Genomic DNA, 26,275 nt, shown 5'->3' on the forward strand with positions numbered 1-26,275 from the left:
GAAAGGAATATGTATGATAGCTAAGATAATTTTACTACTAATTTCTATTAGTTCATTGAGAGGAACAGTTAGTGTTTATATTGTTTGACCAATCATACATGCCCATATCTGGTAATCTGAGCAACCACTTTGAGGATAACAATAATTTCCTATCATCTTGTTTTGAAATTCTGTATCATTTTTATTGTTTTTTATTATTCTCTTTAAAATAAAAACATTCCAGCTTGTAGAAACTTTTTACTTTAAAAATTAAGTAGTATGTAGGCCAGGTGTGATAGTAATGCCTGTTATTCCAGAACTCTAGGAGGCGAGGTAGAAGAATCACAAATTTGAACCAAGCCCAGATGTCTTAGTAAGATCTTTCTCAAAATAAAGTTCTAGGTTCATTCTTCAGTACTGGAAAAAAAGTAAATAAAGTAGCATGCCACATTTTTTAAAAAAGAAATGGACATCCACAGGAAGCAGGTGGAGTAAGATGATGGAAGTAAATCTCTAGTGATCATCCCCTCATAAAATATCCTTTTGAACAATTATCAGTGAAAAACACTTTCTCAGGAGCTAAGAAAACCGGCAAGAGATCAAAATATTATTCCAGTATAATAATATGAAAACTCATTGAAGAGGGTAGCAAGGATAGTTTCATAATACCTGTGTTATCTTTTCCATAGCACTAGTGAATGTAACACAGAAAGAAATACCACCTGCTCAGGGAAATAAGCACTAGACTGTGCCTTTGACTCCAATGCTAGACCCATCATGGTGAAATACACCATGGAGTTCTCTCCCAGAGGGAGAACTCCATGTCCCCAAGTTCAGGCCTCTCCCTGCAAGGTGAGCCTCTAGGCCCACTCTGGCACCAGACTGAAACCTACACATTCTACAAGACAAACTGGAGTTCTGCTTCACAACACTGTCAGTTAGTGACAGTAGCCCTCGGCTCTAAATAACACATAGTGATAAGTTTAGCTCCATGACAGGGACTTCAGGAGCAACCTACTGCTGCACTATCCTCAGCAGCTGCATGTCTCAGGTGTAGAAGCTTTTTGAGTTTTTGCCAGATAATTCTAGGCTAGGTCTGTGTCAGTTAGGGTAGTCTGGGGCTTAGCCACCCTCTAGAATCTCAATGGCTGAAGCAATCATTGGTTAGGGACCACACTAGATGACCTGTTCAGAATGCCTACACAGGTTTACTGTTGAAAGATGTTCCCCGACAAAGCCAGACTGCAAATCCTGGGATAAGTACTTGTCTTTCCAATGCACAGATGTTGACACTAAGTACAAACATGAAGAAAAATCAAGGAAATATGCGGTTGCCAAACAAATGAGGCAAGATGCTAGTGACTGTCCGGAAAGAGATGAGGATATATGAACTGCTGGACAATGAGCTCAAAATAACTACTTTCAGGAAGCACAACGAACTTCAAGAAAATTCAGAAAAACAATTAAATAAAGTGCAGAAAAAAATAAGTGACCAGAACAAAAACTTTAACAAGGAGATTAAAATAATAATGATAAAGTATAAAGATAAATATAAAGATAAAAACAAAAATAAAACTTAAGAAAAAATAAGAACAAGGAAATAAGAAAAAAGAAAGATAAAGATATAAAGATAAAAATAAAAAATGAAGATAGAGATGTACTCTCTCGGGCTGGGCATAGAGCTCAGTGGCGCAGCACCTCCCTGGTAAGTGCAAGGTCCTGAGTTTGATTCCCAGTACCAAAAAAAAAAAAAAAAAAATTTACTCGAGTAAATAAAAATAAAGATAAAAAATCTTTTTTAAATAAGTAGTAGAAAATTTTCTAAACCTGGAGAAAAATATCAATATCCAGGTGCAGGAAAGCCAAGTTTCAAGCTTCCAACCAAAAACTACCTCAACACAGCCTGGGCTACATAGCAAGTTTGGGCCAACCTGAACTACTGTACCATATTTCTTAAAAAAAAAAAGTAGAGAATAAAGAGTTTCTCATACAAAAGCAAAGAAGTGGGGACCTTTAAAAGGTGATGAGTGTACCATTCTCATGAATGGATTCATGCTGTTATTACAGGAGTGGATTAATTATCTCAGGAGTGTTTTGGGTTTTTTTATAAAAGCAAGTTCTCTCTCATTCTCTCATGCATATTCTCTTGCTGCTTCCTGTGCTTTCTTGCCATGTAATGCCTCTGCCTTGTTATGACACAGAATTCCTCACAAGTTCTGGCACCTTGAAATGGTATTTCCCAGGCTCTAGAATTTTGAGAAATGCACTTATTTCCTGCCTAAATTGCTCAGTCTATAGTATTCTGTCATAACCACATAAAAAGCAGTATGACAACTACCAAGAACACATCTTGGGAAAGGATGGCCTGATCAATAAATGCTGTTAACAAAACTGAATATCTACACGTCAAAGAATAAAGGTAGACCATTCATTCTTATCATGTACAAAAATAAATTCAAAATGGATTAAGGAATTAAACATAAGACCTGAAATTATGAAACTACTCAAAGAAAACATAAGGAGAAAGCCCCACAGCACTGACACAGGCAATAATTTTTTTTGGATCTGACCTCAAAAGCACAGGTAACAAAAACAAAAATTGACAAATGGGATTACATCAAGCTGAAAAGCTTCTTCAGAGCAAAAGACAGTGCAGTAAAAAGATGTCCTCCACAATGGGACAACATTTTTTGCAAACTATAGACCTGACAAAGGGTTAATATCCAAAAATATATGAGAAACCTAAACAACTCAAACAAATAAAACAAATAACTCAATTCAAAAATGAGCAAGAAAAGTGTAGATATTTCTCAAAAGAAGACATGCAAAGGACCAAGATGTATATTTTTAAAATCTTCAATAGCTTTAATCATCAGAGAAATGAAAGTCAAAACCACAGTGAGGTATCACTTCACTCCAGATAGAATAGCTATTATTACCAAAAAAATAGCAACTTGATGAGGATGTGGTGAAAAGGGTACTCTTACACTCTGTTAGCAGGAATGTAAACTACTCCACCCATGATGGAAAATCACATGGATGTTCCTCAAAAAAGGAAAAATAGAGCTACCATATATCTCATCAACCCCACTAACGGAAATATACCCAAAAGAAATGAAACCAATATATCTGCACTTCCGTATTTATGCACCATTATCCACAGTGACCAGCATATGGAGTCAATCCAAGTGTCTGTCAATGGATAAATGGATAAGTTATTTTAATAGACAATAGGCTACTAGTAAGCTATTAAAAATGCAAATTTTGTCCCTTATGACAAGAATGAACCTGGAAAATACTATGTTGAATTACAGAGAGAAAAAATCTCACATGATCTCGCTCATATGCAGAATCTGAAAAAGTTTATGTCAGAGTAAAATGAAGTTGAATAGTGATTAAAAGAGACAAGGATGGTTATGTGGAAAGAGGACCGAGGAGATGTCAGTCACACAATGCACAATTACACTTAGCAGTAATAAGATAAAGAGTGCTATTTTATACAGTGATGATTATAGTTAGAGATAACACACTGTAGTTTTGAAAAATGCAAAGAGTGAATATTAATGTTCTTACACAAACCAATAATAATGTAAAGCAATGTATCTGTAAAATTAACTAGCAGTGAGTATATATATTCAAGACAATAAAATTATATATAGATATATAATTTTACCTGTGGGTTACAAATAAATAAAAAAATAAAGTAAGACAATAAGAACCTTGTAAGCAGAAAATGAAAGGAAAACTACCCTTTAGAAGACAGGATTATAAAAGCTTTTTGCAGTTTTTATTTTATTTCCTAAATTATTTATTCTGAAAGTAAAAGTTTTGAGTAAAATGATTTTATACTAATTTATATAAGTGATATTTCTCATAAAGTCACAATAAGACAAATAGTTTTACTTAAGGAATCACAAAAAACTCTCCCCACAGTTTCTTTAGATGGCTGTTCTCATCCTTGGCTGATCAAACCACACGAGCCCAAAAGAAACATGGAGGAGTTTAGAACACCAACCCTGGAGCCATCCCGCTCTTAGTTATCCTCATGATTTGTGTGATCCACTTATTCGTTTTGTGCCCATAACAGAGATTTCAGGGCTGGGGATTTAGCTCAGGGGCACAGTGCCTGCCCGGCAAGTGCAAGGTCGTGAGTTCCATTCCCGGTACCGGAAAAAAACAACAAAAAAAGACATTTCAATGCCAGTAACTTGAGAGCTTTCCTTATATTTAAAAGGGAGATTCAGGAAATGCCTGCATCCAATAAACATCACATACAAGTTCCTTAAGCAAAATTATCTCCAGAAAATACTGCTAAAGGCAATATTGGAGGCGGGTAACACTGACTGATCATTTTTCACAGATTTCCTAGGGGGAAAATAATGTATCCTAAAAGAGTGAAATTCAAGCTAGGTAAACTTTGATAAAGGGGCTGAAAAAAGAGAAATGAAGGAATGGGTACTGCCTATATGGAATCAGATAAAAGACCTATTGCTGGAAATATATCAACACTGCTTCCAAATATAAAAGGAGAAGCTAGTCCTGGGTGAGTTGGATTATGAAAACCAAAGACCAATGGATGAGAAGACAAGAACTTGTTACATAATTTGGCAGATTAAGTTACTGATTTTCAATGTTTCAAATGGTAAATCCACCAGTCTTTTTTTAGTACCTTTATCTGAAACACACATTTATCAGAAAAACTACATCAGTGACCTGCCACATCCCAAAGAATTTCACAAAGACTTTGAAGACACACTTTGCTGAAAATCTGGTTATCTCTGCTTTTTAAAAATAAGAAGAATGGCACATAAATTCGAAGAACAAAGTGACTAAAGTAATCCAGTACCATAAATATGTTCTCATTAAGATTGTCAAATAATTAAATATTACTCAAACAGCAAATATTGTTTTGTTTCTCAGATGAAATTTTTAATATTATGAAGTTAATAACTCCTTAAAATTGCTTGAAGAAATAGATACAGAAATTCTCTAGTTTGTTTCACAAAATCCACATAGCATTTGGTTTGAATCTGGTAGAACAAACACAAACATCTGAGAATCCTTATATTTTTGAGGTGCATTTAAGAATAAATTACATTGTTTGCCTATTGCCCATTAGCTTGGGGATGCAATTTATTTAATCCTTTTCTTCAGCTGTAATGAAAGAAGAAATTATTTGTTATCAACGTTTTTAAGAATAATCTTAGATTCGGTGAGATTCCCTTTCATACAAAATCTGTACTGAAGTCACTGGAATTGTTGCAGTGGTACTAAGTGACAGCCACTCTCTTTACCCAAGCTTATGCAAGAGAGTGACATCATGCCCCTGCTAAAAGGAAAGAATCATATTTGGCTTCATACTGTTATTTTCCTTCATCTGTATTCTGAAAGTAATAAAATATTGTCAACCTAATTGGTACCAAAAGAGATAACATATGTTAACATGCTTGGGAAACTATAAGAATACATGAAAAGTATTTTTAGTGAAATATATAAATAGCTTATATTCTTGAACACTTATTAACTGACGGAGGGAAGCTAAATTATTTTGGAAGTTATGTCTATCCTTTAAAACCATTACAGTGAAGAATATACAAATGCTATCTAGTTAAATATATGTTTTTGTCACAGTGGTGTTGCATACTGACTTCCTCATCTCTCACGGAAAGCACCAATGCGTTGCCTTTGGAATGCGTGACCATGATGGTTAGATCTGAGTACCTCTATACTCAGCCCAGAAAGCTCAAATTCTTAGCCAGGGGTTGGCAAGAATAAGCTGGCATCCTGATGAACCACTCAGTGGACATAGAGGGTAAACACCGTAGAACAGGCCTGAGTTGATGCCCCATGTTACTGAACTCTGCCCTGGTTAGGCCTCTTGGGTTCCTAGAAGAGACCAGCCCTGTGTCCAGCACTTGGACACTAGTCAGAGAGAGGATCTGAATGACTGGCAGTCACTAAAGAAGCACAAAACCAATGAAGAGAAAAATACCATGGCATTAAGTTATAAATAAGTATATGTGGGCTGGGGCATGGCTCAGCCATGGAGTACTTTCCTAGGGGTGTGAGGCCCTGAGTTTGATACCCAGCAGAAGCAAAAAAAAACAAACAAGGAAATAATCTTCCCTTTCTGTCTCCAATGCTTCCCCTTCTATTCAACCTTAGAGGTGGGGAAAAAGTGGAAAACATCCTCCCTTCCCATCCCAAGCCCTTGGACACTAGAAAATGGTTTTTTATAAACTCTTTTTGGGGTCACAAGCATGGTCATGTGTTTGGTGTGTGGTTGAGGGTGAGATTTAGGGTCAGATATTAGATTGCAGCTTTAATTGAACTGAACTTTTTAAATAAAATACAGAGGATCTGCCCACCATAACATTAAGGGAAGGACTTGTGTTTATCAGGGTCGAAAGCAGTTAGTAGAAGAAATAAAACAGCTTCATACTGGTGTTTATAACTGAATGAGTTGACACACCTCAAAATAAATGTTGCATTATATAGGTTCATATTATTGACCACATGTGTTGGAGTTAGTTTAATCCCCAAAACTTACAAACTCATGTGAAGACACTGTTTCTAGGTTGAATGAAGTTTTGGCTTTGAGTTGAGCAAGTACTGTAAACAACTGTCTTGTTCTTAGTACTTTTGTACTTTAGTAATTTTAGATGATTTTGATATTAGAGAAGCACATAATTTCTGCTGGTTTACAAGGGAGTTTCTTGAATGCTCATCTCAGAATTTTCAACTTAGTCTTTTGAACATTTACTGAGGATTAAATGAAGATGATCCTTGTTTTTAAAGTCATACTGCCATTCCCCCTCCCTCTCCCTCTCCTTAAGCTTCTCCCTCTCTCTTTCTTTCTCTCCTTTCTCTGCATCCTTCTCATTTTACCCTCCTATCTTCTCTCCAATACCGTCCACTCCCATTCATAAAGGCACCAAGCCCACTGACAAAGACAAGCTAGTAGGAAATAAATCATCAGCGTCCTTTCTCACAGGCATCTTCAATCTTTAAATCTTTACAGTGATCACATTGGAGCTTCTCAACATATGCTGTCTTCTCCCCAGACTACCTCTCTTGGCTTCAGAAAGAGAAAAACACTCCCATCAATAATTATGACCTGCTCACAGTGCCAAGGAAGACAACTCTCATCCTTTCTCTGGTCCTCCTCTTAATTCAGCTGGAAAAGGGGCAGTGGGCAAATGCTGAAAGCACACAGTGTCCCCCTCAGTAAGTCCTGTGGGGACACAGCTGGATCTGCGGGGACACTCCTGTAGCAGTGGTTGTGAATCTTAACCACACACCAGAATCAGCTTCTAAGTGTTTATAAATCCTGGAGCCCAGGGCAAATACCAGAGCTTTTAAATCATGAGACATGGTATTTTTGTTTTCTATGAAACTTCTTTTTGGGACCACCTTCACCTACCTTGATCCTCTTAGGTACCTGTTTTTGACAAGCAAGGAGAAAAATCAAATCTAATCATTTTTATAGCTCAACTGTCAGCAAACAAATTAGTCTTTCTGTGCCTCAGTTTCTTCATTTCTATAATGAAGTTATTTTTTCCATTTGTACTTAAATTTTGAAGAACACTTGAAGAGATGTTACCTGCAAAACACTTGGAATATTTCCTAGTATGTGGCAAGTACTTGATAGATGTGAGCTTTATTGTGCTACATCCAGGTAATGAATGGTAAAGTACATGCAACTCACTTTATTATTTCGCTGTCATATTACAATACTGAGCTATCAAAAAACATGAAATTCCAAAAAAGAATTCTTAAAAATAACATCTGTTTAATAGATTTACCAATTATACACAGACTTCTATTAACCATCTACAAAAGGTTCTAGAAAGGTCTCCAAATCAATTTTAAAATGTTATTAAGCATATTTCCTAATAAAGATAATACTACCTTTCCATAGTACAGAGCTTTGTTCTCAAATATACACATTCAAATATATTAAAAAAATTTTTCTCATTAGAAATAGCTATCTCTGGGGTTATTCCATTTGAAACATTATAAAACCACACTGTTCATGTCACATCAACTGTATGATTTGAAACATGTTTTGCCTAAATAACATATTTTATTAGATGTTCTAAAGAGCAGAGATACAGAAGTAGATAAGAACCATTAAATCAATTTCTACCTCATGAAACGAATGGGTTTATCATCTCAATTTTAATAGTTACTTGAAAGTGTGAACTAAAATTCAACAGGAAAATAAAAATTATTGATGTTTATAAGGTTGAAAGAAAAAGGATTTCTAACTGCACTAAAACATGTAAAGAACAAACTGAACGTTTCTTTGTTCATTATTTTCAAACCATGAGTTCTGTTTCAGTCGTGTGTAGGATTTGTTTTTAAAACAAAAATTTCTTCCCACTTCTTTTTATGAACATTTTTCTGAAGTAATTTGCCAAGAGTATGTCCAGAGACACAGTCGTGTAAGTACATGTCCCCAAGGAGAGTTTTGTTAAGGAAAAATGTTAACATTCTTCTTGCGAGGATATCTGCACACACAATGGGGCTTTCTGTCTGGATGAATTTGTTTCTGGGGATGAGCTCTTGCAAAGATAGTTTGTAGACTAGTATTATGCTATGACTCAGTATTAGAAATGTTTGCTTTCAAAAAACAATGCTTGCTTTCCACTAGATATACGGAGAATATAAATTTTAAAATATGGTAGTATTCAAAAATCCAGGTTAATAAAACCTATTATTTTGACCTTTTAAAGATTTGGTTGATTTTTGAAAAGCAAAACCAAATTTTATGGCTTTCGGCTTCAATGTCATTCAAAACACTTTATTAATATTCCTGTCCATGATCTTTAAACTGTGGGTTTCTGTACCATTTAATCAGCTAGCCCAACACGAAAATTATTTAAACATCTCTCAAAAATGACTAAATATGTCACTAAAAAGATAAGACACTTACACAGAATTATAAAGCTATTCAATTTCTGATCATCTAAGTAATTACATTAGTTCTTCTTGTGCTACATCAGCCTATTAAAGTTTCATTCCATACAGAATTATCAGAACTCTAAACACTTAAATATTTCATGAGCCAAAATTCATTTTTGCCTATAGAACTACTTTGTAGCATTTTCATTTTAAGGGGCATCGTCCAAGTACTGTTTAAATTGTTCTTCTCTTTAGAAATATTTATGTATTTTTAATCCCTGTAATCATCTTTCGCATGTTCTTCAAAACTGTGAGCACTCTACATGCCGGCGGCCGCCCTCCATCTACACTCCCTGACTTGTCCCTTGCATCCCCCTTCTTGGAGGTGAACCAGCCCTACAGAATGAGAAAATCTGTGCTCAAGTGACATTCACTTCACCTTGAACTCCATGAGAAACCATTACTTGAGGTTGACTCATTGAGTTACTTAGTGTTTTAAGTAAAACATGATGAAATGTGATATATTCACATACCCGTTCCCTACAGTGAATGTAACCATTATATACGTACTAGTAAAAGTAAAAACCTCATGAGGCTATATAATCAATTAAATATAAATCTGGACTAAGATAAGCACAGACCAAGAAAACAGGCATTTCCATGGTAATTTAGAACTTATATCTTCTTTGCAAAACTCTCTAGTTTCTTCAACAAATGGGGAAAAAGGTAGACTGCAGGCTGTTGTCTCTCCTTTCATATTCCTCCTCGTATGCACATACAAATTAACGCAAACATCCTAATGCTTCATAATGCATTAAGTCTTTACTCTCACCACAGTATCACAAGTTAGAAATGATATAATCCTTGCAGAAGGGGATGTTTCTGGGGATTAAACCCAGGGCCTTGTATAAGCTCAGCATGTATTCCACCACTGAGCTTCATCCCCAGGCCCTGACAAACTTACCTGGATGCTTTAACAATGACCTTTTACCCACAGATGTGTTGCCTGCATATTTCAAGAAAGATGATCCGGGGGAAGCGCAGGACTGCATTGCTCGACCCTCACATAGCTTAAGGATCTCTGAATCCTGGCAATACACAGGCTACTCACAGGGAAATGTCTCCACAGTACCTTCTCTAGCAATCTGCTTGAGTTCTTTATAGGGTCACCACTAGGGGGCTCTACTTTGACATGAGCACATTGGTGAGCCCGGGAGAAATCCACTACCCACAATAATTCGGGCCTGGTTATCAAAGAGAAAATGAGAGCTTTCAGCCACTTCTGCCCTCATATTTCAGGCCTGTGAGTCTAGAATTGTATGCTGTGAGGACTACAGAATCTATCGAACCTGATGGAACTGCATGGTTTGTACAGTCCAATTTCTTTCTTAATTTTCTTCTTTCTATTCCTTTGCAAATTTTTGTCTCTGTGCTTTTACATACACACACAGAGAGAGAGAGGGGGGAGAGAGAGAGTAGATAAGACAGTATGGGTGAGAGATCAGGCTGTAAATTAGATCAGAGTTGGAATTAGAACCCAAATCTCAGTAAGTAGAGCCAGCCAACCAACTGCTATCCTAAACCCAGGACAAATCAGTCTCTTGAATTCTACAAATGCTAACTCACGTGTTCATATTTTATCTGACTTTGCCTGCTGCTGACTCCTAAAGAAGCCCAAGAAAGACACTTTTTAATCCTTTCATTACTCTGTCAGTTCAGCTTGAAGGCTTAAGGTGAGTTACTTAACCTCTCTGGGCTTTCTTCTCATCTAAAATTAGCCAGTTAAACTGGAGATCTCTGAAGAACTTTCCAGTTATAAAACGTCTGCTTATTATCTTCATGCTTCAGGCTTGATGTCTGCGATTTTCACTAGGTGGCAGGATTCTACCACCACATTACAGAGGAGCCCTCTGATGGATGCCTCACAGCAAAAAATTTCAAAGAAACTCCTTTCTTTGGTACATTTTTAAAAAGCAATAGCCAGAGGGAAAGAATAGATGCAAAGACAGTGACCCATATATTCCTGAAAGACCTAGATCCAGTTTTAATACAAGAATAAAACAGAAAATTAATTTCTTTTGCCATCACATATTTTTGCATGCAATTCATCACTTTGGCATTAAAATCAGGTAAAGCTTTGGGGTGTGTTTTTTTTTTATCCATTTTAAAATTTATTTTCATTAAACGTCCATTAGGAAATAGCACCTCCTGTGAGCATACTAGCTGTTTTCTAAGCTGAGTAGTGTTCTAAGTAGTGTTCTGAACAAGCTAGGGAATGGTAACAAAAACACTGAACACTGTAAAGTTACTGGATGCATTACAAAGTTTGTCTTAGCTGTTGCACATTCAAGTATCTTTGAATTTTATTCTGAGTCCTTAGCCGGATGAGTTCGCATGATGGAATACACTAACTGAAGCTTTGCATTTATTTGTCAAAGCCTTAAAAGGGTATTCTTTCAAATAGATCTCCTGTCATCTCATCATACTTTAAAAATTATTGCCCAAAAGTGGCCTTTTGAGAATGCTGCATAATAAATGTCACTACCAACACCTTATGACAGTCCCCAAAATATCCAAGTCAACAGTTAACGCCAGAGCTAAGCATTTCTTCTCCGCTAGAGCCAAGCAAAGTGACATGAAAGGGGAGCTCCAAGGCATATTCTAGCAGTGCCCAGAAGAAACGTACCGGAGGCTTGGTGCTTGTCAGATGATGAGCCAGGCCTTTTCTCCAGCTAAGTAGAACACTCTTTTTCTCCCCCTAATTGTTCGATAATGACAAAATCTACACTATACATTTTTCTTCTTAAAAAACAAGCCACATCCTAGAGAAATTGAACGTCAGCACCAAAATCAAAGCAATGCATAGACTTGCAGGTCAGAACTTGGAAAAGCATCAACAGGTTGCTTCGTCCTTTCCTGCCGGAGAGGGCACGCTGGCTGGCACTCCTTTCCCCAGTCTTACCTTGGCAACTTGTAAGGGCTGCTTCTGCTCCCGGCCACCTTGCAGTCGGAAGCCCCAGGGGGCCCCTCCGGTCATGGAAATGCAGATACAGTCTCCGGCGCCCATGTCTTCTTTCAGGCGGGCAGCATGAAGAGCTTGCGGGGACTGGAGGCTCGGGCGCGACAGAGGATGCGCCCCGAGCTCGGGCCTCGGCGAGGACTAGGACGAGGACGAGGACGAGGACGAGGACGCCGTCTGGGCGCAGAGCCGCCCGCGCTGGCCCGGCCCCCGGTGACTGCGCGCTCTCGCTCGCCCCGCAGCGCCCGCACCGACTCGGCCCCTCTGCGTCACGAGCGCTCAGCCCACCTTGGCGACAGCGCCGCGCCCGGCCCGTCCCCAGGGGCAGGGCGGGCGGAGGCCGGAGGAAGAGCGACGTCCTGCGGCGTTCGCAGATCGCATTCCAGCGCCTCCGAAGCCGCGAGTGTAACTGCGAAGCTCAGGTTTAACGTTCTGTACACAGGACAGGACACGGGGAGGTTTGCTCTCCGCGCTAAGGCGTGCGCCCTGAGAACTCCGCTGCTATAGGATGATTTCAAATGCTTCAGGTTTCCACGCTGGTGAATGAAACAGGCAGGAGCAGTTCTCGCGGATTAAGCTATTATTTTTCTGTCTGCAGCCTGCAGAAGGAATCCTATAAGAAGAGGAAATAACACAAAACATAAACTTTCTTTAGTCTTCTACTCCGAAAAAGTACTCTCTGAGCTATGATATGCATTTAAAGGAGAGAGAGAGAGAGAAAGGAGAGGCGAGGTGATACAACTGGAGGAGAGGACAAGGGAGGCAAGGGAGGAGAGGAAATAAAATTCCCCCCTGGAAACTACCTATTAGTAACCTTGTCTGGTGCACGGTTTGGGGTGTTTTACATTCAAAGAAGTGTTTCATTTCACTCCTTTCTGCGGCGCTTCTTCAAACTGAATCCAGTGCAGGGTCCGATGCGCGCAGTGTCACCCACAAGTTTTCTATTGTTATGGTCCGTCATCTCACAGACTGAATCTGGGTGGTCCAGTCTGAAAGTGGATTTTATATGTGTTCCAAAATACGTTAAGAGTTTAAATTAGAATATAATCTACCAAAAATGTAATGGAGCGTTTTAACATTCCCATAATAATGTTTCCATGACACTCGTCCACATAAACACACAAAATGAAGAAGAGCCTGGGGAAATCTGAGTTGCACATGGTGCCAGGCGCAAGTCATTTCCAGACACACTGCCGCATCAGCGCTCTCGAGCGTTTCTGCTCTCCGGAAGCCACGCGTGTCGCCCTAACTGCGCCTCGTGACTGGAACAAGGACGACAATGAAGTTAGTACGTTTGGCACGGGAGGAGACCCTTGGGAGGTCACAAGGGCCAGATACACGTTCCAGATCTGACTTTCTTCAGAAGGGTGAATTAACTTTTGCCAAGTCTTTTTTTAAAAAGTTGTGACACAGAATGTGCCCTGAGAACAAAAGGAAAAGGAAAAGGGAGGACTTTTCACATTTGCTGTTTCTGCAGTCTCTCGTGTCCTCGTCTCCTCAACCCTCTCCAGTCTGTCCAGGCAAAATCACTGGTCACCTCTTTTCTGTCACATGTCACATTAATGACCATATCCTCCTCACACTGTTTTCTCCCGTAGGCTATACACGCCACAAGGTCTTGCTGTCCTCCTGCCTCTCTAGGTCCTTCTTTCTTCCCGTCTGTGCAGGTTTTCTGCTCTACTCGTCCATTAAATGTTGGCTTTCCCTAGAGGTGGGACTGCTCCTCATTTTCCCTCACTCTGTGCCTTCCTTTCTAGGCGTTCTCTCCTCCACCCTACAGAATTCAGACCCTGCCAGCCTCCAGCAGTCTCAGCTCTTCTCCTTACCTCCGGGCCGGTATATTCCATGGCCTAAGAAACCTGTTTTCTACAATGTGAATTTATTACAGAAACCTCAAATTTAATAGATTAAAAGTGAAGTTAATTACTCCTCTGTCAGGTGCTGCTTCTCCTCCTACCTCCCGTATCTCAGGATAACTGACTAAGCACCTCTCTCTTATGCCTGGTCCCCTTCAACTCTGACCTGAGTGTGGGTTTGATGCCGGAGACGGGAACGGAGGCAGCCATATTGTGACCAAGCCTAAAGAAACTGCAGAGACTCTGATCCTGGTGAATCCATGCCAGCAGCTCTCCACCCCAGTTCTCTTACTGTGCAAGAAAAGTAATCCACATTTGTTTAAACTGCTATAGGCGAGTTTATTATTCCTTACAGCTGGCACAGATTTAAATGCCACACTCAGGCAACAATAGCCTCTCCCATTTTACCTGTTCTTCTACACAGTACCAGGAAGTCAAGAGTGCTATAATTTATTGAAGATGTGCTCTGTATAATGAAATTATCATATAGTATTAACACTTTATTTAGCTTGTCATCATGTTAAGTAGTTATGAGTGTCTCTTTTTTGCTGGTATTTAACTAAGCTATAGATCCTAAATTGTAGAGCCAGGTTTTGAATGTGTTATCCTAAATTTAAAATACCTTTTCCCCTCCCTTCCCTCGCTCTCTTCCCTCGATCCTGGCTCCAGGCTTTATGTACTCCCCCCTTTTCCTCATCAAATGCATCCACTTAGCCATTGACAGATATGGGTCCAACTTTGAAATAGATTACAAATCCGTTCCATCACTCCGTGCCCCCTGCCATGATCACGTCTATCACTGGCCTGGACTGGGACAATCTCCTAACTAGTCTCCAAATTCCAGTCATGTTTCTACTTTCAATTCTTTTCTCACTCCACAGCCAGGATGACATTTCTGAAATATGATACCTATCTTGTTTTTTTCCTCTGTTTAAAATCTTCCAGGGCTCTGAGAATAAAATCAACACTCTTTTACATAGATCACATTCTCTGCCTCCCACGTCCCACTTCTTCCCCCACCGATCACTGTTCCTTACCTTGGGTTTTATGATTCAGACACAGAAGTACTTTTAGTTTCTCCAGCTTGCTGTGCTGTTCCATCTGCTTAGGCTTTCCTCCAAGCCAGCTAGTCACTGCCCACCTTTACCTCCCTTGTAATTCCCACTCATCCTTCCAGCTCCTCATTCTCCAGGAAGCCTCTCCTGAAGCCCCAGTATCCATGTTAGATCTGCCTTCGCTACGTTGCCATCTCTCTCTACATTCTCTCTCATTCTAATTGTTTTTTGAAATGTCTGAATCTCTACTAGACTATTAACTCTGACAGACTGGGGCTTATTTTTGAATTATTAAGAACTGTATCTCAGTATAATTTCTGACAAATAATTTGTACTTAATTCACGTGAGTAGAAAGAGTAGATACAGTCTCCTAAAATTAAAGCACGGAAAACACTATCAGTGTATTCTAGTTTGTTTTCTTTTCCTCCACTTCATTTGACTCAGAAAAATCTTAGGTAAACCAGATGTCCTAAATTATACCATGGAGAAACAATGTGGAACAGATAACAGATAACTCCCTGATATCCTCCTCCTCTCCACTGGTTAGTTACTATTGTTTTGTTAAAAATCGATGCTCTCACCCCAGGAGTTGGCTCATCTAAAGCAATCACAGTTCATCTTTCCTCCTTCAAACAGAAGTTAACCTAGTCTAAATCAAGGAGTTTCTCCTGGTCCCAGTGATTATTCATTATGGACCAATCACATCAGAGCTCACTGGGTGGATATTTCCCTTATAAATAGTGACACCAGCCAAGGAGAGAAGCCAGAGTGAAGATAAAGCATCATAAGTCATATTGGGCAAAACTGAGCATCATGCACTCTCTTGCTCCTATAGGTCTTACTGGGTGTGCCAGAATGCAAGGTTCTATGTCTCTTTTCATGAGCCATTTCAGGGTTGTTTGAGGGAAACAATACTGAGGGATGAAGTAATATCTCAGACTAGAGCAGAGAGTGGTTTACTACCTGATTCTTGTAAAAGCAATGGGTTCTATAAACTTGATGTTCCTTAGCAGGGCTACAAACCCGTGTACCTGTAGCATCCACCTAGATCTATTGTGTGAAGTCCACGAGGAGGGGTGCAAGATGAATGGAGGCAAACATTCTGATGCCCCTACTGGTTGAGGTGTCCTGAGTAATAAATATCTTTATCTGACACAGAAGTCACATGTTTTCTTTCAGTATCTGCAGAGCAGTAGCAGGCTAATTAACAATTTACAAGGCCAGTATAATCAAATCCCAGACACAACAGGATGAAACTGAGACATTAGTAGAGAAACAGAATCAGAGCTTTGATCAAATAGCATGTTCTCTGCTCTTCATTTTATTTGGATGTTAAGAATAAAATTCAGAGCCAAAAATTATTTTCTAAAGAGAAAAATGACTTAGCTTTATCAATGATCTTCTAGGACTATCTCTAATTCCTTTACTCCCTACTTTCCTTCTCGTTCTAACAGTTTATTTTAGAGAATGATTTAACTATGACTTAATAGTACACCGGATGCTGTGTTCTATTCTCTCCTCCACTTGAGTATTAATGAATTCAGCAGACAGTACCTATTCTATGGTTTCCTGTTTCACAATAGCATAAGTTTTCTCAGCTAACATGACCTGGAGTGCCACATTATGAAGCCAAAGTTTTCCACTAAGAATGACCTAGAGATGGAGGGATGGGGAAGGGAGGAGAAGGGGAAGGAAAGGTAAAAAGGATAAAGATGTGATATGTATATGAACCAACTCCTCATGGTGAATTTATTCATCATGTGTCACAAACGTGTTATTAATAAATATGTATTTACAAAAGAATGACTTACTATACAATTAATTAATATTGGCTACATATGCCCAACTCATAGTTTTTTCTTCTTTTTAATTCAATTTTTCACTCAAAAATATCATTTTTTTTTACTCTGAGCTAATGTCTATTATTTTCTAATTACTTAAATAATTTCTAATTATTTAAAGATCTAGAAATTTATCTTTACTATGAGTGAAATAGTAACTTTTTTGGAGAAAAGAAAAGCACGTCAGCAAAAGAAGAAACATTATTGTGAAACTGTGAATTTAGAATGACCAAGCCCACAGTTGATGCAACAAGTGTCTTAGTTACTTAACACCCACAGCAAAGCAGGAGAGGTTTACCTCAGCTCACGGTTTCAGGCCTTGGTCAGCTCCAAGGTAGAAAGGGTGTGGTAGAAAGGCCTGGCAGAGGACAGCTCTCATCCCATGGCTGCAGGAAGCAGCAGAGAAGGGAGGGCCTAGAAGGGAGAGCTTCTCTTCCAGATCAGTGGCCCACCTTCAACCAGGCCCCATGTTTTAACAGCAAGTCAGCTACAGCACTACCATGACCTTCCAAAAGCTCCACCTCTGAACACAGGAGGTTTCTGGGACCATTTTAGATGTCAGCCATAACACTGAGAGTTCGATATCTAAACCAAAACTAAGTCTTTATTTCCCTTTGGGCCATCAAACCTTCCTTCTTATTTCAGTGGCATCGTTCTTTTCCCAGCAGCTCCATTCAGCTTCCTTGCCTGTGTGGCTCCAAGGCATCAGTAAAGCCTAAACAAGGACAACAAGGACAAACTTTTCTGCTCTTTAAAAGGACTTCAAAAACAAACAAAAAAAAAAGGTTGCAGGTATTAGCTAATGTATTAGCTAATGTATTTATATAAGTTAAATTTGAATAAATCACCTAGTGAAAACCGCATATGATGGAGACCACTATGAATCAGCTCTGAGCAGCATTTAGTATTAACCAATTGGCTTTCCATGTTTACTTTTGAGTTGTCTGAAGCTTAGGCACCTTGTCTGGAGATGGGTAGCAGACTCATAGTAAGTGAACCTCTATGAGTCGCTGGTCCCCACTGAGGCCTGTATTGGCCTGTGAATTTGGGACACCTCAAAGGCCAAGATAAGGCCACAGCTAAGGACTTTGGCTCCAACTAAAAGGAGACTGTAGCTGCAGGCGTCTCACTCCTGCAGTGAAGGCATCTCCTGCAGTGAAGGCCTTCCTGGAGATAACATAGTTCTCCTAAATTAACATAAAATATTACTTGGAGAAGACCTTAAAGGGATTCCCAAGTTCTGCCCAGATTCATGTATTTTCTTCAGTATCCTCTCTTTTGTTTGAAAACCTAATAAATATGGGCTGCCCAGGGAAGTCTTGGTCTTAATCCAGGGAACCTTGAATTCTATAAGAAGTTTGGACCCTCCTGGAGCCCTAAAATCATTTCAATTGGTTCATTAATTTAAGCCTTGGCTGTCCACTTGTTTGGGAGACTGTGGGTCTGATCAGCCCACAATAACAAGAGCAACAAGGACAAACTTCTCCGTTCTTTAAAAGGACTTCAAGAACAAACAAACAAAAAGGTAGCAGGTATCTTGTAGCATTAGCTAATGTATTTATATGAGTTAACTTTGAATAAATCACCTAGTGAAAACCACATAGCTAGAAGTCCCCTTAATATAGATAGGATTCATTTTCAAAAAGTATATTTTATAAGAATATGATAACTGTGTGGTCATATGCATGTGAATGTATATTTAAAACAATTAAAATGGAGTTAAATAAACATTATGGGAAATGGTCTCAAGCATTTGATTTTTCCAAACGATTGGAGAGTATTTGTTTCTAACATCAAGGAATGAAATGACCATTGTTATAATTCATGTAGTTTCTTAATTATAGTTTGCTACTTTATGGTTTTACTAACAGATGCTACCCATCTTGCATTGTAGATTGTGTTAGGTTATGTGAAACATCAGAAAGGGAAAAAAATAAGGAAAATGGGATGCCAATGAATCATTTCTCTGTTTTTAAACAAACAAATCTGTTTTCTTCAATGGTCATGAGCACTGCTTGGCTCTGTCACTAACTCACACAGACACACTCAAATCAGTGTTAACATTCAGACTCTGAAATAATGTATTTTGTTGTTGTTCTGTTTTACTTTTCCCCCTGTAAAAAATGACAGACAACAATGAGATGTAAACATATATATATATAAGAAGAAGTTAATGCCCCAGGCAAAGACAACAAGATCTCTTGAAATGATTGTCACCAACCTCTGGAAGAAAGACGCTAGTTAGAATTTGTAGCAGATAACAGCCTTTATTCTTGTTCTGAAAGATACAGATAATTGACATGATGGATAAACATTTGTGAGTTCATATGTAACAGTTATGCAACTCTATATTGGAGAATCACTATTCAGCTGCTGACCCGACTAGGGCCTGATGCCACGGGAATATTTGAGTCCTTTCCTGGAATGCATGTCAGTGAGATGCCATCTGAGCAGGTGCAGGGGTGCCTGCAGCATTCCAGGGGGAAAAGAATGGACAGCGTGAAAGAAGATGCCCCCAGGCCTCCCCGAAGCATTTCCCCAGCTTTCCCAGAGCCCTCTTTGCCTTGCTGCTGAATGAGGTTTTCTGAGAAAAGACACTAGAGGTGTGAAGTTACATCAAAGAGGTTTTCAGAGGAAAAGGGATGCTCGAGGGCAGCAGGAACTTTTGCACAAAGCCCAGAGTTGCTGCTTTGGTCAGACTGGGAGTGCAAGGGAAGATCTCTAAGCCAGAGCTGCCAAAAATAGGACCACAGACTATGGGCTTAATCAACGGAACTGATTTTCTCAAGATTTTGGAGGCTGGAATTTTGAGACCAAGGCCCCATCTCCAAGTGCCATCAAGTTGGACAGTTAGAGTACAACCTATAAATTTGAGGGAACACCCTAAAATTCAGTTCATAGCATCTATATTAGCTCTTTTAACAACCCTGTGGGGTGGGGAAAAAGAGTTGGAATAAATGGATTAAAATGATGAACCTTTAGCTTTCAAGTTTATAATTTGTTCATTCATCCAAGAGGCACCTGAATGAATAAATGAATGCCAGGTGTGTTCTAGGTTCAGGTGATAGACCTATGAGTCACACAGGCAAGTTTCCTACTCCCTCTGAGACCACCTCTTACTAGAGAAGCCATATGGTAAGCAAGTAAACAAATAGCTTCTGAAAAAAGTGAATGCTAACAAAGAAATAAAACAGGGTGATATGGCAGACAGTAATGGGAATGATATGCATAAGGTGATTAGAAAAAGTTTTGCCAAGCTGAGACATAAATGACAAGGACATAGTTATTTGAAAGGCAAGGAGAATGGGAGGAGGCAGGGCAAAAACATGCTCTGTCAAAACAAAGATTGGATGAAGGCTAGTACTGGAGAAGTGTAGGGAGTATACACTGATTGCAGAGAACAGCTTGAAGCAGATGAGACCGAAGCTTCTTGGACCCTCAGCCCCAACATCCCTTCTAAGGCCTTGGTAGGAACATCAGCATGTGTTAATGCTTTTGTCAAATTTGCTGAAGTAAAATTCTTAAACCAAATTTGGTTGTCGTTTGCTGCAACTTCCCCTCCATGTAGTGGTGGAGTAGCCAGGAGTATTTTTGGAATCCAACTTCAGATGAGTTGGGCATCTGTTCCCTTTATTTATGTGGCTGGCAATCACAGTCATGTGAAGCTACTGCCAGCTGCCCCACTGAAGGAATGAATGACTGCCAGGCACACTCCTTCCATGCACTGTGCCAACTGCCTGGTGTGGAAACATTATCAGGTAAGGCCAGAGGTCTTAGAGTGGCCTCAACCCATCCGAAGGTGCTGACACTGTAAGTGGAGGGGAAATGGAGGTTAGATGGGCAGTGCCAGAAGTCAGTCTCTAGAAATTTCTCCCAATCTCTAAACATAAAATCTGTCAGTGACGGGTTCATTTTCTAATGAGGCTTAATCAAACACAAAGTGTTTGAGGAATATGCTGAATGCAGCAGACATAATTATGAATGCCTTCCACATATTAAATGGCCATTATGAGAAATAGACTCTATCAGAATTCTCAGGAACTTATGGGCACAAACCTGCCGGCAGGTTGCAGAGATTACATCCGTATGGGGAATCACAAGTCATGCGCCATCTGATTATTAATTATGGAAAACTAATTTTTATTAACCATATTAGGAGTTAATGTAAGCAATGACATTATAAAATTGTAATTGTAAGGAATGGTGTGAGGCAGAGATCAGCCAAGGCCACCAGGCTTGTGTAAAGGCAACATGGCATGGAATTTATTGTGCCTGGGTACAGGCAGACAGAGGGTGAAAAGGCCATCTGTAGGCATAAAAGAGAAGCGGGCCTTTTTTACAGGGGTTGAAAGAAGGCAAGGGGCATTAGGCAGGAAGATCTTAGTAAACATCAGTGGTCAAAGTTCTCTGGATGCTTTGTGCCTCAGTGGGCAAAATTTTTCAGGCGTCCAGTGTGAATGCTTGGACATCTTTGATGTCCAGGTGTTTGGAAGACTCTGTGATCCTTCTTATCTCTTTTACAACATCCTGTGTGTGCCAAGAGCACTGATGCTGAACCGAGAACAATGCCTCTACTGGCAGACAGGTTGGGTACTGGGAGACTCGGGTCCAAATCGAGCCTTACAATAATCATATGAAAAGATGAACATAGTCAACCAAAAACAGAATTAAAGCATGTCAAATAGTTAATAAAATACTTTTATTTAACTGGAATTTGTATATTTTGTGGTGTATATATATTTATGGTGTTTATTATTTTCTTTAAAACTTGTAACTTTTGGTTTTTTCCTTCATTCTGAATATTCACTTTTATACCTAATTATATAATTATAATTCATAAGCTTCCACCTCTAGCACTTAATTTTTAAAACTCAAGCCCCACAAAACCTGAATCCATCCTGCCCAGTCCCTTATAATAAGGAGCTACACACATAAGGGCATTAAAAAATAAAAAGTGTGCTTAATTGCAAAAGATCTATAATTTAGTCATAGAATTCAGTCTGTTTTAGATATATCAGATGCAAAGTTACATCACAGAATCCACTGGTTTTAGTTCTACTTTATTTTACTATGTTAAGTAGATTTTATACAAAATTGTGGCAGAATTTTGTTTTTAGCAGAGATTAATCCATGTAGTTTTCCCGAAGATAAAAGCAGCACTTCACAGGCGTCATAAATAAGCTGGTCCACTTGCAGTCTCCTTAGTCTCCGCATCACTCTTCAAACTCCTCTCACATTTTGGTTTCAGGAGGTGAATTCACATGTGGACTTTGCCTTTAAGCATATAGGAGCTAAAACAGGTTATATTAAAAAGAGATATGTTCACATTTATAGTGTCACAAGCATGTTTAAAAAGTTGTAACAATAGTATCATTATTTTTTTTTAGCAGATTGACATAGTGTGTATTTAAGCTGTCTGTACAAAGGAAAATAATGTGCATCCCTATCATATATGTGTAAAAATACTAAGGATGTACAGTGTACAAAAAACAGTTTCTTGTAGTTATTTCATGTCCTTGTGGATCATATACTTAAGGAAAGAAACAGTTCTAGTATGACCAACATTAACAATAATACAGATTCTTGGGTTCATAGTTGCATCTGGTTAAAATTCTTACCCAAATGACCGCATCTTTCGGGGATCTAATGATAGAATTAGTAAGGTCAAGAAATGTCACAAACTATAAAGCTACAGGGAGGTAATTCAATTACCAATTTAGAGGTTTTATTTTTATTTAAATAAATACTTTACATTTCATACTTGCCTGTAATGCACTACCAGGAGCAAGATAAGGAAGTTCTACTGTAGATAGTACAAATGGTAGCAACAAGTATGTACACTGAGGTGTAGTACACAGACCCTGCAGTTAGTAAGGGAGGCCTTTACTTTTGTACTCTAGAAGAAGCAAGTGCCCCACAAAAACAGTTAGCTTTGAGAAGCCAAAAATCAGGTGTGAGAAATGGAAAACATACTGGAATAATGGTATGTAATTAGTGTAGAAAGCAAAGCTGTGAGCAACGCTTGCTAACAATCCAAGCACAAGTGGCCAATTTCCTCCAAGATGGCTGCCTTGGGACAAGAGGTCAGACTTCATGACAGTACAAGCTGGAGTCTGCAAAGCTGGACTGGGATGTGGATAGGACGATTCCAGGTTTCTGGCTGTTCTACCTGCCAGAATCCAAAGCTACAGCTATGAGCAACACAGGGAAGTTTCACAATTTTCCTCTGCCCATCTTTCTGTGCTCTCTCCTGCCTCCATGCCAGTCATCTGGCATGTAACAATAGTATTAAAAAGGCCCACTAAGTGAATGAAGTGAAGTGAGTGAAGCTTTACCTTGGAGATTTACCCAAGTTTTAATATGGGTAAGACTTTCTTAAGTTGGGAATCAGTTTAAGCAAAAATATGATTCAAATGACTGCATTGTGCTGCATTGAAATGAGTTTTTACAGAGTAATCCATAGGCTTGCTATCTACTCTCCCTTAAAAACCCACTGTTACACATCCATTTCCTTAACAAAGTTTGTCATTTATTTCAGACACTGTTCAGGCACAAGGGATACAGAAACTGACAAGGCAGAGAAGGTCAGTGCCTCCTATCGCAGTAAGCTGGACAGACAATAAATACAAAGAACACTATGCTCTGTCAGATGGTGACTGGTGCAGCAGGTGGTGGAGGAGGAAGGTTGGCCACTCCAGGGAAACCTTGTTGTGAGGAGGTGACATTGAAGCAGAGCCCCTTTCTGTTGCAGTGGTGCTGGCTGCCAGTGATTTGAATCATAAAAATATTTTGACCAAACGACACCCTGCATGTGTATTCTTTTCAAGGAGGAGGGAGAACAAGGGATTGCTGTGAAATTCAAACCCCAGCTCTGCTGTTATTTTCTGCAGAGCCCTGGGTGTGGCACTGCCTTGCTAAGCCTGGGTGTCTCATCCTTGGAGGTTACTGTAAGATCAATGGGATGTCTCTAATCACCTATTTATTTTGTGGTGCTGAGAATAGAACCCAGAACCTTGAGCATGCTAGGACCGCACTCTACCACCAGGCTACATCCCCAACGCAACACCTGTTTGTTCAACAAGTTTTCAAACAAGTGCCTGACACTGAATAACTGTTGGATAAATCTTTAAATCCTCCCTTTGCTGTCTCAGATGACCCTTTCTGGGTAGAAACACAGGATCTTGGAGGGGGAAAGGATTCCAAGCTAACAGCTGAGGGTTTCTGGAAGGAAAGAACTTTTCACTGAAGGTCAGTGTGGTAGGCTTCCCACAAGAATGAGGAATTTCCTTGAAAACGGCTAAATATCACAAGGCAGCCAGCAGTCACTGAGCAAAGAGAGTAACATGATCGTTCCTGACTTTGAAGAACAGGTGATCAGCTGACCAGATTTCATGTCCTCTCACAGCTCTGTAGCAGGCTCTGGGATGTGAAGGGTCTGAGTTTATGTCTTGGCTGTGTCTCAATTACTTCATGGTAGAAAAGAAAATGACGCCATGTGGAATCCATTGCTGAGCATTAAGGTAAGTTAATGCTCAGCAATGTGCTAGAATATCAAAGGCACTCTATTTATTTCTGTGGTTATTAGTAGTGACTTGTCTTTTTGGAGTTTGGGGTCACTGTCTTATGCACTGTCTTACAGGGTGCTCACAGGACTGAAATAGTAGACATATCATACTCTTGAGCGGATCTGTGAAATATGCCTTGTAACCCTGGCTGGGATTCCATTTCAGTTCTCTCAAGAATAGTGCTTAAAAACCTAAAAAGCAATAAAAAATATAAGGGGTGCTTGGAAGATATGATGAATGTTTACATTTTTAAAAATATTATTATAGTGAAAGACATATTGCCAAGAATAATGGTATAAGTGTGTTCAAAGTGAGCAGGAGTAGTTTGAGGAGAATTAATGACAATCTTTTACTGTAACAAATTATTTAGATATTTATTATATTTTATCTCTCCTTATTAATCAATCATTTATGGCAATTTCTGTCAAATAAAAACTTGCCATGTTCTCCCTCACTTTATTCCCTGGATTCACTGTGCAACTTCTGGCTTTAGTGCACATAAAGACAGTCGCAAAAAAGATTTCCAGAACTGCTTCAGAAAATGGCACAAATGATAGGGCAAGTGTGCTCAAAGCAAGGGGAAGTATCTGAGGTGGATTAATGACAATGTGTCTTTTACTGCATTAGTTTTTTAAATTTCACACTCAACATGTTCTTTGATCATACTTTGTGTTTGCTTTCAGATCAGTTGTCCAATGTCTTAGGTTTTGAGTTTTATCCGCGGAGCTGCACATCCAGGCTTAGTGGAATTGCTGAACCAGATGTGCACTTGAAAGACTTTCTTTCTGCCCTTCCAGCAGAGGAATCACTTGAACTTCTATCATGGCTACTGAAACAATTTTGTAGGTCCCAGCCCTTGAGCTATTGTCATGCAATAATAGCTCCTCAGTAAACACACATGGATTGAAACTGCACACAGTGAAGTGGAATTAAATGGAAACACACTAAAACTGGACTTTACTTAACATGTTTAACCTGGTGTAGATTTTATTTCCACATTGTAATTTTTATTGTCCAATAAGTAGAGTGACAAAAACAATTTTTACATCTTTGATAGGTTTTTGTAACCCTAAAGTGTTTACAAGAGTTAAGTCCTGCCAAGTACATGTCATTTGCTAAACTCCAGGGTGAGAGGGGGAAACAGGCAGCCAGGTCAAACACATCCCCTGGGGTCACACTAGAATCATAGGAAAGCAAACCAGACTCCAGAGCCCTCTCACCACATCAGTGGCACACAAGAAAGCTACATGCAGGTCACTTAGGCCTTTTCCCTGGCAACATATTCAGGGGATTTTCCTGTATTTTGTTTAACAGCACTTTGCCAAATCTGCCCTTAAATATCCAAGGGGTAGCACTTCCTTCCATTTCTCTTCTTTCTAACTTGGATAATTATGCCAGCATTTGCAATCTCTGACTACTGAGAAAAGCTTATCTGTCATTCAAAGTTTAACTCCTCTTCTCATTATTTCTAGCTATACTCCTCCATTTATTATCTTTTTACTCCTTTTTAGTGTTGGTGCCAGTCATGACTAGAATACTGGGATTAGGACCTCAAATTTGCCTATGTGAAAAATTCCCTCTCTCTATAATGATTTTTAAAAATAAGAGAAAGCAAAATACCTTTGAAAAATCCTTTCCTTTTTAACTAAAAGGTAAATTTGTTTTTCAAAAAACTGAAGTGATATTTGAGAAAGTCAATCATTCTGCCAGATAGTTCAGATATTTCAAGAAAATATAAGAATTTCTTTGAAAGGCAGACATTAACAGGCATGAATATTTAGACAAATTGACAATTTAAAAATACATTGTTGTCATTACAGGGACATTTAATTCAGATGTGAAATGTTCCAAATACATTGTTTCTGATATATTTTATTGGGGAATAAATTTTATAAAATCCTAATAATCACCCAAATTTAGATAGTCAATTTGAAAAGCTATAACATCTAGACCAAGTTCATTAGATTCTTGGAGGAATGAAATGTTTTAACAAGTGCATCTAATTTTAAAAACGTGCGATCCAGCAGAGTCATTGTGCAGAATTTTCAAATG

The 26,275-nt window shown here is 39.0% G+C and overlaps 2 protein-coding genes across 2 annotated transcripts in view; both read right to left on the reverse strand.

Moving 5' to 3' along the window:
• Synpo2 (synaptopodin 2) overlaps positions 1-12,102 on the reverse strand; it is a 171,045-nt gene extending 158,943 nt beyond the window's left edge. The window contains exon 1 of the mRNA XM_005386805.2: positions 11,849-12,102. Within this exon, the coding sequence (XP_005386862.1) occupies positions 11,849-11,953 (105 nt within the window). The 5' untranslated portion in view covers positions 11,954-12,102. The remainder of the gene's footprint in view (positions 1-11,848) is intronic.
• A 140-nt stretch (positions 12,103-12,242) lies between these two features.
• LOC106148760 overlaps positions 12,243-26,275 on the reverse strand; it is a gene marked incomplete at its 5' end in the record, with an annotated part of 56,315 nt that continues 42,282 nt past the window's right edge. The window contains 1 exon segment of the mRNA XM_013515268.1: positions 12,243-12,518. Coding sequence (XP_013370722.1) covers positions 12,407-12,518 — 112 coding nt within the window.

This window comes from Chinchilla lanigera, unplaced genomic scaffold (assembly GCF_000276665.1).
Source record: "Chinchilla lanigera isolate Chin_1 unplaced genomic scaffold, ChiLan1.0 scaffold00027, whole genome shotgun sequence".
NCBI lineage: Eukaryota > Metazoa > Chordata > Mammalia > Rodentia > Chinchillidae > Chinchilla > Chinchilla lanigera.